The sequence below is a fragment of the Erpetoichthys calabaricus genome, chromosome 1 (assembly GCF_900747795.2).
Source record: "Erpetoichthys calabaricus chromosome 1, fErpCal1.3, whole genome shotgun sequence".
Lineage (NCBI taxonomy): Eukaryota > Metazoa > Chordata > Cladistia > Polypteriformes > Polypteridae > Erpetoichthys > Erpetoichthys calabaricus.
The window spans coordinates 180,600,544-180,614,349 of record NC_041394.2 but is presented as its reverse complement, the minus strand read 5'-3'; the positions used below and the strand labels follow the sequence as shown (position 1 = coordinate 180,614,349).

General features: G+C 37.5%; 1 protein-coding gene across 2 annotated transcripts in view; it reads right to left on the bottom strand.

Moving 5' to 3' along the window:
• The window catches only part of fkbp4 (FKBP prolyl isomerase 4), a 44,708-nt gene extending 33,663 nt beyond the window's left edge, over nucleotides 1-11,045 (bottom strand). Inside the window, exons 1-3 of one of the 2 annotated variants that reach the window (XM_028809324.2) lie at nucleotides 10,893-11,045; nucleotides 10,677-10,799; nucleotides 8,833-8,977 (exon numbers count right to left, since the gene is read on the bottom strand). In XM_028809324.2, the coding sequence (XP_028665157.2) occupies nucleotides 8,833-8,977; nucleotides 10,677-10,766 (235 nt within the window). In that variant the 5' untranslated portion in view covers nucleotides 10,767-10,799; nucleotides 10,893-11,045. Of the gene's footprint in view, nucleotides 1-8,832; nucleotides 8,978-10,676 lie in introns of both variants that reach the window. The other variant, XM_028809316.2, reaches the window with a different exon arrangement.
• Between the last annotated feature and the right edge of the window lie 2,761 nt (nucleotides 11,046-13,806).

The window sequence follows — 13,806 nt, the reverse complement described above, 5'->3', positions numbered from 1 at the left end:
AGGTGCCTAAAATTTTACAGGGTAAATAATATATTGTTATTTGGAATACAAACATTTCACGTGTATTCCATGTCTACAATGATCTCTGTAAGTGTAGGATGACAGAAACGTCTGAACACACAGATAAAACAGAAAAACTTTTTCCATGTTATACTAATAATGACGTGAAGTGTATAATGTGTGAAGACTTCAGTCCAAATATCAAATAAACACGTGTGCTTTCATTCAAGAATATAACCAAAGAAAAAACATCATTCGATTTTCATGTTGCTGTCAATGAGTTAAAAACCCAAGCTCAAATGTCAATTGACAGAAAGTTAAGTATTCTTGAATGGTGCAGAGGTAAGAACCACTGCCTTATAACACAAAGGTTCCAGGTTCGAAGCTGGGTGCTCTGTGTTTTGAGTAGTGAGCTGCTATTATTATTACAGTGGAACCTCTAGATACGAGTTTAATTCGTTCCAGAACTGAGCTTGTATAGCGAATTTCTCGTATCTAGAACAAACTTCCCCATTGAAAATAATGGAAATTCAGTTAATCCGTTCTGCACCCCAAATATATTAACATAAAAATCAATTTTCCTAACAAATAACACTGATAAATTATATTTATTAAAGGTAGACTACAGTATATAACACTGGTAAATAATATAACTGATTATTAAAAGAATCAAAACAGGTGTCCAAAGTGCAGTAGAGCATTCAATAAATCTTTAAATAAATAATCCTTAAAACAGTTGTGAAGCGGAGGTTTAAAATACACAAGAATAACAATCCTTTAACACGAGGTTAAAACGTCAAAAGGATGCCGTCTTTAAAAAACAGATGACAATCGCCGGTGCTTCTTCTCTGTTAGCGTCTCACCTGCGGGCTCTGCAACAGGCGAGACACTGTTAATGCAGCTGACCTTCTCTACACCGTCCTGCTTCAGCTGTTTGGCTCGCCTGTTCAGCTACACGCGAGCCTGCACTCGCCCGCCCGCCCACCTGCCTGCCTTTTTTTCTCTCTCTCTCTCTCTTTTCTTTTACTTTTTCTCCCCCTTAACCGGCTCGCGCTTCTCTATATATGCGGGGAGGACATGGCAGCTGCAGCCCATCAGCCACAGGAACAATCATGGATGTGGGCAGTTTCCCACCTGTGCACTTAAGTGAGAAACGCAGACACCGCAGATCGCGGCTCGCAACTGCTACCACGCCCCCTAGCTAAGCCGCGAGCTATACCCACAGCCTGGCTCGTGGCTCGTTACGCGAGCCAATGCTCGTATTTAGATCTGAATTTTTCGCTCATACTTTCCTCGTATTTTGAATTTCTCGTATACAGAGGTGATCATATCTCGAGGTTCCACTGTATTACAATAATATAATAAAAATATACATTTGATTTGAGTCTAACACCTGGTGTGAATTTTGGCTACTTGTAAAAGTTAGCACTTGTTTCTTTATTATTCGGTTTTATTCTGTCAGTGACATTCATGTGGTATATCGAACTTGCCTCTCCCTCTCTGTGTTGATGGCATTTATCTCCCTTCTTTTCACAAGAGTAGCAATGACCACAGATGGTGCTGCTCAGAACTATTTGTTATACCAGCAATCAAACATATATCCTGTGATCGCTATCAGACTACCATGTAGCATTTGCGCTTTGACAACAGACACCCATGCAGAATGTGTGAAAAATGACAGACTTGCTGTGATCTCTGACTTATGGCATCGTTTTGTTAACACTAGAATTACCAGAGCCTACGAAAAAACTTGTAGATCTGGACCACCTTAAATTCCATCGCACCTCTCCGTCAGCGTCTTTTGTCCTGTAAATGTGCCGATAAAGACAAGCAAGTACCCTGCTATTCCACACCCCCCCAGAACATGCACAAAGTTCTCCCAGCTCATGCCTTGATTATCTGGGAGTGAAGTGCTAGAGTTTTAGAATGGAAATAATAGATCGTTATTTGGAACAAATGCATTTCATGTGTGTTCCGTTTCTACAATAATCTATGTAAACACATTGTTAAAACAGAAACGTTTTTCATGTTTTAGTAGTAAATGACAAAAATGTTAGCATAAACTATGTAATGTGTGAAGCCTAAAGTCGAAAGATTAACTAAACACTTTCACAAAAGGTTTAAGGATGAGACAACAGCTTCCGTAGTGTAGTGGTAAGATTTGCAGACTTGTAATCAAGAGTCCCTGGATTGATCCCGACCGACTCCTATATTTGCCGTTTTCAGTAGTGAGCTACTCTTATTGTTAATATTATACAGTACACACATACATTTGGTTTGCTTCTGTAACAGACTACATTTATAGTACTTGTAAAAGTTACTTACTTTTTTTTTTTTCACTTTTATTCTCTGTCGTGATCACGATACACACTACCAAACAACAGGGATCTGACGCGGTTAGTTTTTATTTGAAAATGGGAATAACTGTAGATGTGAGTGGTGTTTTGAGGCAATGGAACTGGACATTCTCTGATCTGAATGGATAAAAGCTGACACACAAATGCTGGTGAATCTGCCATCTTTGTATCTCACCGTCCCTTGATTTTTTAATTCAGTTTTATTGAGCGTTCCTGCTCACGCTGAATTAGTATGCACCTTATGGTCTGTGGTGGGTGTTAATTAATTGACTCATGACTCAGGCGCCGCTGAGAGTAGCAGCCTTTTCAGCAGCTCATGTATGACTTCATTTTTCTCTTTTTTTATTGGTCACTCCTATCACTTTATTTTATGTGGATTCGTTCTCTGGACACACTTACTTTTACAACGTGGGCATGGATTTTTACACACCGAGACTCGTCTATTCAAATACTCAACTTCGAGCGCTGAGAACAAATGCCAGTGCCGGTGTGGTTCCCCATTTACCCGACGAGGTAATAAGGCGGTATCGTGGCAGCAGAGCCAGCACTAAGCTAAAAATGAAGCGGCTTGCGAGAAAGTGGTATTTTTTGCCTTCAGTGCCTTCTGTGATCATAGGAAATGTGAACTCAGTATCAAATAAGACAGACGAACTGGCTGCCCTGGTGAAAAATGTCAGAACATACAGTGAATGCAGTTTGTTGCGCTTTTGCGAAACGTGGCTAAATACCACCATCCCAGATGCTAACGTGGAGCTACCCGGGTTTAGCACAGTTAGTGCGGACAGAGATGCAAGTACATGCGGGAAGCACAAAGGTGGAGGTCTGTAAATAGTAAGGTGGAAAGATTTAATACTAAAGTGAGGGCTGCTGTTGACTTAGTTGCACCTGAAAAGACAGTTAAAAAATCTTCTAGCATTGTTATACCATGGAAGACCCAAAGAGTGTCTGATTTAAAGAGAACATGCCGTAGAGCTGAGCGTAAATGGAGGAAAACTAAACTAACTATTGACTATGAAATATTAAAAGTTAAAATAACAGAATACAATAACACAGTCCGTCTTGAGAGGCGCTGCTATTTCTCTAAGATTATAAATAACAATGCTAGTAATCCCAGAGTCTTATTTTCGACAATTGATCATCTGTTAAACCCAGGTAACTCAAAGGAATGCCTCCTAAGTACTTCCAGTAAAACCTGTGAGGCTATCGCTGTATTTTTCAATCAAAAAATTAATGATATTAGAAATAACATAGTATATCTCCCCAACACTAAGGATCCTCCTAAACCCCAGTACCCCATAATAAACAAATTAAAGTCTTTCACTAGGATAGATTTACCTGATTTACATAAAATAATTTCTCAAATGAAACCCTCCACCTGTGCCCTTGACCCAATACCAACAAATTTTTTCAAAGAAGTATCGGGCGTGCTTAGTGATAATGTTCTTGACATAGTAAATTCGTCATTAGATACGGGGGTCTTCCCAGACTGTCTTAAGACTGCGGTAGTTAAACCCCTACTTAAGAAAAATAATCTCGATCCCTCTGCTCTTGAAAATTATAGACCCATCTCTAACCTGCCTTTCTTAAGTAAAATTCTAGAGAAGGCAGTCATTATGCAGTTAAATGAGCACCTCAATAAACATGCTATTCTTGATAAATTTCAGTCAGGTTTTAGAACAAATCACAGCACAGAAACTGCACTCGTTAAAGTAGTAAATGACTTGCGGGTAAATGCAGACAGAGGCCATTTATCTGTTCTCATCCTCTTAGATCTGAGTGCCGCATTTGACACCATTGATCATAATATTCTTAAGAATCGCCTTAGTCAATGGGTGGGCTTCTCTGGCAGTGTCTTAAATTGGTTTGAATCCTACCTGGCAGGGAGAAAATTCTTTGTTAGTTGTGGTAATTATAACTCAAAGACACACGATATTCTATATGGTGTTCCACAAGGCTCTATCCTGGGTCCACTGCTCTTCTCAATCTACATGCTTCCATTAGGTCAGATTATCTCAGGGCACAACGTGAGCTACCACAGCTATGCTGATGACACACAGCTGTATTTATCAATAGCACCTGATGACCCCAAATCTCTTGATTCGCTAACACAATGTCTAACTTGTATCTCAGAATGGATGAATAGTAACTTTCTCAAATTAAATAAAGAAAAAACCGAAATCTTAGTGATTGGCAATAATGGATACAATGAGGCTATTAGAAATAAACTGGATGCATTAGGATTAAAAGTCAAATCGGAGGTAAAAAGCTTAGGGGTAACCGTTGATTGTAATCTGAATTTTAAATCGCATATTAATCAGATCACTAGGACAGCATTTTTTCACCTAAGAAACATAGCAAAAGTTAGACCTCTTATATCATCGAAAGATGCAGAGAAATTAGTTCATGCGTTTGTTTTCAGTCGGCTAGATTACTGTAACGCACTCCTCTCAGGACTACCCAAAAAAGACATCAATCGTTTGCAACTAGTGAAGAATGCAGCTGCTAGAATCCTTACCAGGAAAAGAAAATCCGAGCACATTTCTCCAGTTTTGATGTCACTACACTGGTTACCTGTGTCATTCAGAATTGACTTTAAAATTCTGCTTATGGTTTATAAAGCTTTAAATAATCTCGCCCCGGATTATATATCGGAATGTCTGACACCTTATATTCCAAATCGTAACCTCAGATCCTCAACTGAGTGTCTCCTTAGAATTCCAAGAGCAAAACTTAAAAGAAGTGGTGAGGCGGCCTTCTGCTGTTATGCACCTAAAATCTGGAATAGCCTGCCAGTAGGAATTCGCCAGGCTAATACAGTGGAGCACTTTAAAAAACTACTGAAAACACATTATTTTAACATGGCCTTCTCATAACTTCACTGTAATTTAATCCTGATACTCTGTATATCTAATTCATTGTAATAACTATTCATTCAAAATCTGTACTAACCCCTACTCTCTCTTCTGTTTCCTTTTCCGGTGTCCTGTTGGTGGTGGCGTGCGCCACCACCATCTACCCAAAGCACCATGATGTTCCAACAATGATGGGTGGATTAAAAGCCAGAAGTCTGTATGACCATCAGCATCAAGTGACTCCGTGAAAAGCCCGAACTACAAAGAGGACTATTTCATTTATGTTAGGTAGAATGCCCAAAGGGGACTGGGCGGTCTCGTGGCCTGGAACCCCTACAGATTTTATTTTTTTCTCCAGCCTTCTGGAGTTTTTTTTTGTTTTTTCTGTCCACCCTGGCCATCGGACCTTACTCCTTTCTATGTTAATTAATGTTGTCTTATTTTAATTTCTTATTTTGTCTTTTATTTTTCTTCTCTTCATTATGTAAAGCACTTTGAGCTACTTTTTGTATGAAAATGTGCTATATAAATAAATGTTGTTGTTGTTGGTGCCTACCCTGAATATACTGAGCACAAAGCAAGATCAGGCCTTGAATGGGGCAACAACTTCTCTTCTCACACATTCAACTACTCATCATTCCAAAATAAACAGTAAAAGATAAGATACATTTAGTTACTATAATAAAATTAACTTGTTAATGTTTCAAAATTTCCACATTGGCCATATATTTGTTAATGTTTTGAGCCATAAGGCAAATCTGTCCAATCATACAACATGCAATGTGTCAACAGAAGCGCATAATCTCAGAAATGCACTATTAGCACGGCTACTGAAATGGCACACTTAATTCCTATAAACAAATCCTCAAACACTCAACTTGAATCATGTGTTGTGTTTTTTAAAAGTAAATTACTATTCAAGAGTTTACTAGTATAACAACTAAAATTTAAGTAAAGCACATGTAGCACATATTTGAATGGTAGTGGTGCAAATGCCATCTCTAGTCATGACTAAATTCTGTCTTACAGTCAGTCCAATTCAATGACTAATTGTGCATTATAATACACAGCTATAAGCAATGGCAAAGCCTTTATAACGTATGTAGGATAGCTTGAAAACAATAGAACAAGGCTCTTGTAAAGGAATCCTTAAATAATAAGCATAAACTGACAACTTCGACTTCACACAGGTTAACTTTAATGTTTGAACAAATAATGACAAAGAAAGATTTTGAAAATTAATGCATCAGGCATGTGACATTTGAAATCTGTACAATTTGACTGCTATATAGGACTCTTCACAAGTGTTATTAATCAGCTGATGTATCCCCCATAAACATATATAAACATAACTCTAATAACAGCAAATGCTGCTAACCTAACAAAGTGACTTTTCTAACAAATGTGCTATGAAAATGATATTGTATAAAAACAGTCTGTGCAAATGAGAATATTCTGAAGTGTCTTGGTATTCAATAATTCATGTGGCGATGATACAATTATGTTTAAAATGTTTTTGGTATTAATTTTAAATAACATTTTTTGTAAGCCAGTGAATAAATGTAGTTCATGCACCACTACATGCCTTTGATCATCTTGAAAACAGAAAAAAAAAATATTTCCCAATAAGAAATCCAAAGATGTTTCCAAAAATTTTGTTTATTGCCACAATACCAATGGATACTGCAGAAGATCCTGGTAGAAACAGAGACTTACCACTGTACCCATTTTAATAAACAGGTGTTTCGCTATGCTAATCTTAAATAATGCTGTTAAATGGTTGACACTAATTTGAATTTCTTGCTTTTTTCTGTTCCATATGTTGTACACTTGTTAGGTTATGCATGTTTTGTCAATCTTTATGGCCTTAATTGCAAGTTTCCTTTGACATTTTTGCCACATTTTTCTCCCAAAAATACATTTGTTGTAACATTATCCTGTGGTACAATCAATTTCCAGTTACTCAGTCTAATAGGTAACACTTTCCTAGTTGATAAATAGGTTACAAATATGTTTTTGACAAAATCTGCAGATAATGAGATAGTGATCTATGGATTGGAAACTGTGTGCTCCCTTTTAGCATGCAAGGTTAAGTGGGTTTTGAGACGCTCAACTGTTTTAGGGATGTGAACTTTTGTTAACAGCATGAGGTGGAGGTGCAAAGGGCGATAATCAGCTGTAAACATCAACAAAACTTGCCATTATGTTAAGAGTTAGACCCTCTTTGTTAGGAGGACTGTTTGACTCATTGACTGGACATCAGATTTCTGCATGTGCATGAGTAGCATAGAGTAAACAATGTCTAGAACGGCATCTACATTGGGTGAGACAGCAAAGCGAATGCACAAAGCAAAATACTCTGTACATTATTTATTTATTTTGTCCATATTATTGCTGAATTAGATTCTTGACTTATTGAACTATGATTTTGATCCAAGCCATCAGGAGTTTGGAAATGAAAGCCAAGCAGCATTTTTTTCCCAGAAATTGCCTTTCAGCTTATTAGTGACGACACAAACAGTTATGTAATAAGTAAGTAACAAGTATGTGAATTTACACCGTGTAGAGGCTTACGGAACATAAAACAAAATGACACGTCTTAAATAAGAATTTTATGTGACAAACCATTGGTTTGTGTGCTTTCTACAAAACTGACTTTTTTGGAAAAACATTTAGCCCTGAGAGAAAAGGAAAAAATAATTATCCCTAAAAGAGTTAAAAAACACTACAGACTGAAATGTATGCAGTTGTTAAAAGAAACGCTGAAAACATAACTTAAACAGAACTCTGTTAAGTAATGTTTTAGCAGATTCCGTAGTTAGCTTGGTAAATGCATCGCCAATTTCATCTTATCATCTACTTTTTCTGCCATTCCTTGTCTCAGTAACAGACCCTATGAGCTCAGAGTTCTTTAGAGGTAAGTATTCTTCTTGTGTACACTAAATAATACAACTAAGGAAGAGAAGACTATTGTTAGAATGTTTAATTTTTTTCATCTGAAGCTATTAAGTTTAACAATGGAAATGTCTGTCTATTTACATTTATTTTCCATTTTATGTTGTTACTTGGTAAGATACACATTTCTAGCAGCTCCTATCTAACATGAAAACAAAAATATCCATCTAACAATCCTGATTTTTCTTAATTAGTTTAAGTAGTTGGTTTGCAACTAGTAACACAATCACAGATGCAGACATTTCAACTCAAAATGCTCACTCTTCTGTATTCATATGAAATATTTTTGGTCACTTAGACTTTGCTAGGAAACATGAAATCTGTAAGCATTATTTAAAAAAAAAAAAAAAAAAAAAAAAATCATGTCCCCAGACAACTCTGACAAGCATAATAAGGGCTCTTATCTTCTGACATTATACAGAGATAAATTTAGACAATTCATGTGTAACAACTGCAATAAACTAAAACACTTAATATATCAGAAAACGTGTAACATCACATCAAAAAACAAAGTAAAAATAAACACATGGAAAATAAATGGTTGTATACCCTTTCTTTAACTGCTGTATTTTCACTTACACAATAATCAAAATTATGGTCTGTGTTTAGACATTCTGTTGAATATACACCACCCTTTAAAGTTGACCAAGGCAGTAACAAAAACTTACCTTTTCCAAGGTCAAAAGTAAAGTGGTTATCCCTGTCTCGGCTGGAATCAAATTTGGTACCATCCAATAATGTACCCACATAATGGACACTGACTTTGTCCCCAATCATTGGTGTCTCCTCTTCATATCCTTCCTTCTTTATTATCTGTTGACCAAAATACAATACTTGCATAAATAAAGGAAGAAATACAGGAGTCTATTTATACAGTTGGTTAACTCTATGGAAGAATTTTATAAGTAAATCAAAATCTCAAAACATGTTATAACTACTCCTAATAAAGTTGAACATGAAGCAAAGCAGCAAGCAGTTCTTTCAAACCCATCACCAAAAATTTGACTGTCTCCATAAGCATATCTCCCATAGTAAAATAAAAATATCACAGCAAACTACATTTTTTTACTTTAACTCCCTTCGTTTCTGAACCTCTTTCTAAACAATATATTACCAGTAAACTACCAATAAAGATTACCTGCTACAAATGTCTAAATTAGATGGCAGTTAATCCCTTTGTTCCCTCTAGTCTTATTCTCAGAAGGCAGAAGTCAAAAAGCTGACATGGGTGTAAAGAAAAGGACAAGAGGTAAACTATAACTGCAGTACAAAGTCACTTTTTAAAATATTTCTATCTAAATAACATCTTGTGTTCTGATCAGGCTTGTCCAATTCTAGGCAGAACGGCACCTGGTACAAGAAACCGGTCCACCGCATAAAAGATCGCCATGCCCATTATTGTTCCTGCCCGGCTAGTTTAGACTGTAGAATTTGTTTAAAGCATACATCTCTGGGATAAGGGCGTTAAATCACAAATACATGGGGCTAACGATTATATTACATTACTCTGGCAACATCACTGTAACAGGTTCGAAAAGGAAAACGCAGCAGGGCAAAAAAGTGGTTGCAGAACAGTTTATTCTCAACAGTCTAGGAAGCATACACGAAAGTAACACAAACACGAAGAAAATTGAAACAGAACTATTTACAATTAGATATAACCCTCTTATTGTTATGGCCATGAGAGGCGCCGTAAAAGAAAACAGGTTCCCTATGCAGACCCTGTGATCGTACCTCATTTTTCTATCCCACACTTTCCTGTTGTACCAAACCATCCAGAAAACCCCGCCTCCATTACAAGCTCCTCCGTTTGAGGATACCATCCCTCTTCACGTCAATCATATTCCCGACGCAGTCCTCCACTAGACTCCACAGTACCTTAGCCCCTTGGCTTCACACCCCGGCCAGGATGCTACATTATAATGAGGGCACTCAATGTCAGTAGTAAACAGCACCTTTTTTAATTAAACAAAAAAAAACCAAACAAACACATTACACTTTATTTCTTAACTACGTTTAAAATGGATTCGATTATGGGTATAATGCTGAACAGGCAAACGTGCGTGCAACTACTCAACAGGTTGTGATATAAGGCCCATCAACACAGCAACGAACTTTTTCAAACAATTAAACAGCTAGTCTGGCGTGCTGTCACAACCAGTAAAGCACAGCTCTGGTAAGAAACAGAAAATAAAACAGTACTCTACAACGAAGGTGACAGCTAGAATGAACCTGGAATTTAAAAAAAATGGGAATGTTGCACACCAGTCATATCCCTATTTCTTCCAAGAGAAAGAAGGGACTAAATGCAAGTTACCAACAATATGGTGATAAAAAAGTCATTATAGTTTATAAATAACAGCAATATTAATAATTGGCCTTTGCAAATTTTGAAAGATGTGAGAAATGCAAACTGGTTGCACAGAGGAACGGCCTTTGTAGGTAACCTCGCACCTTGCGTCGCCGCTGGCACTGCGCCCACATCACTACCACCTGGTCCTCTCACTCCTACCTTTAAAACGCCACCATCCTTTTTCGGGCTGATATCCTCCCCTTCAATGGGTATCGTCTGTTTGGCTTCACCCACTTCTTCTGCAGTCATATTTGCTTCAACTTTTTAAACGAGACCCAACACCTGCAACGCCGAAAAGTGCAAACGTAAAGAAAACACTAAGGTAAAATAGAGAATAAAAATGAAAGCAAACCAGGGGTAGCTATATATAAGCACCGTAAGGTTTTAAGAAACTGGCTCCCGTGCGACTGCAAACGCTGTTTTTGCTCTTTCTTGGACAATGCAAAATCGCACACCTCTGGCCTATTAGCGCTTTGCTCGAACATTAAATCACTAACGTGGGAAACGACGAGAACTTTCCAGAGACATCAGAAGAGAGGGGCAGTGCTTCGTGTGCTTAGGGACTGGTGCCAAATTCTTAACACAATGAAAAACGCACACGCCTATTTACAGTATAGTACTGTATTTGTTGTTTTAGATTTGGCACGAAACTTTCGTTCAGTTGAAAATGCCAGAAACGATCACTGCCAGCAATATCAAATACCCGGAGTAGTAAGTGTCACCCGCGATGTACTAGCGCTCATCCAGGGCTGGCTCCTGTTTTCCGCCCGATGGTGCTTTGTAACTCTAAAATCGAATTTGGATGAATGGATAGATGCATTAACTCAAAAGTTGAACCTCTGCAAATTTCCTGGACATTGGTAAAACAAGTTACAGAAACTGCAAAAACCATTGTCAATCCCTGAACTAGTCAACACGGCGTTAAAACATTACCCCAATATCTTATTTTATTGCACTGTTCCAATGTATTTGTACCCCTTTGAGCACGTGGCTTGATAATATACACGAATTCTTCTTCTTTATCCAACCCACTATAGCCTAACTACAGGGACACGGGGGTCTGCTGGAGCCAGTCCCAGCCAACACAAGGCGCAAGGCAGGAAACAAACCCTGGGCAGGTCGCCAGCCCACCGCAGTATACACGAATTGAAATGTTAAATTGTTAAGCCTAACTTTCTAGTATTTTCCAGTACCATTAACTCCCCTAAGGGAAAACAACTCTGTTATGAGCAGATACTATGATTTTTAATCGTACAAGTACTTTGCAGGGGCTAGTGCTTGTCCCAGCACCAAATCTCTTTTAAGGCAGGAAACAAAACCGGACGGGACGCCAGTCTATAGCCCTGTGCGCTTTTAAGTGTCGACAAGCCAATACTGCGCCAATTTACAGGTAAAGTTGTAAGTTAATTAAAACTGTGGATCCATGAAGCGGGAAGAAAACCAACATAGCCCTGCAAACACAAAGCTCGGGGCAAAACCAGGCTGCCTGGAGGTAAACCGAGCCCCACACAGACAATTAGCTAGTTGATATTCACTCTGGTATGAGGAAATTAGGTTCTCAAGGAACAGGAGAGTATCTTCAAGGTTTTGAGACAGAGAACTCTTACCTTATTCATATCTGTTACTGAATCTGTTTTTATTTCTTTTTTTTCATTCTAAACTACCTTGCAATAATTTTAAGATTTTAAGTAAACATTTTAGCTTTGAGGCAACACGGTGCCACATTAGTTAGTTTCACTTTCTCTCAGATCCACAGCACTGGGTTCCAATACCAGTCCAGCCACTGTATGTGTGGTTTGTTCATTTTCTCCCCATGCAAGGGTTTACCTCCATAATTAAAAATACATTTTGAGTGAACAGGCATCAAAAAATATGTTCCGTTATTTATATGAGTATAGCCGACTTTGCATGTATAAGTTGATCCAAAATTAAGTATCAGCATGCACATGAATGCATCCAGCAGTGAGCTGGCACACCATCCACAACAGATTTCAGTCTTGTTCCTAGTCCTTCCAATTTGTACAATGACTCCTAGTAATCCTGAATTGGACTGGCAGTCACAAAAAGAATGAAAGGATGATTTATGCAGTCTACTTAAATTACAGACCGATCTTAACTATTTTAAGAGCACTGAAGTGTCTTCAACTTATAACAAGTTTTTGACAGTGTGTGAATACAACCCTGTGACATAAAATGTTAGAAAACAAATCAATGATAATACACTCTTAAAAGTAGGGAAATCATTCTCCTTGGTACTTTAATAATAATAATAACACATTTTATTTATATAGCACATTTTCTCTCTGAATGTAGTAAAAGTTGAAGAGGAAAGTCGTTTAGCAGTGGAGCAAATTTTTAACAGTCATTATGGGTTTGTAGACAATACAGTCCTCCAGGACCAACCTTTGTTTTCCTTATCCCTTAAGTATCTGGTGGATAAAAAAAGCAAAAAAAGCCCAACACTACATATTCTCCTTGTGTTTGTATGCATTTTCCTCCTACATCTGAAAGAGTTTGTCTTCAGGATTCATTTGTGACTCTGACTGACCAAGATGTACATGCTGATGGGAATGTCTTGTGATGGACTGGCACCTCATTCAGGGTTACGGCAGAAGAGCTGCCTCTGGCCCAGGCAACCCTGAACTGGATAAACTAGTTAGAAAATGAACGGATGGATATTTATTAACATTGGAACCTCTGCACATGTAAGAAGGAATTTTAATTTGATTGTGCTTTAGTCAGGTCAAGTCATGTTTATTTTCATGTGTTCAGAATAGTTGGCAATACAAGACAAATAAAAGATATACACAAAATAGTACAGTATGCACAACATGCAATACAGTACACAGTATGTATAAATATACAATAGTGTATGAAAATATTTTCAGATAGAATTTTTCTTAAATCTACTGGTGCAAGTGCTAATAATCCTGTACAACTTCCCTTTCTGAGGGTTGCAGATTACCTGTACAGTGGTTGCTGAGTGCGCTCTCTCTATGTGTGTATATATATATATATATATACTGTATATGTATATATATATATATACAATGTATATACTGTATATTTTTCCTAGGTGGTAAAATGACAGGTAATAAATGACTTTGTAGCGATGTTAGGCACCTTCAAGTACATTTTCATAATCGCATCTACAATAGATGTACGAAACTATGGGGTTGCCTGTCTTTTTCTATAAACACTACAAACAAATTCTCCGAAACAGAAAGTACATTTATGGATGCAAAGTTAAATTAATATATACATCATAAGTAGAAATGCAGCCTAAAAC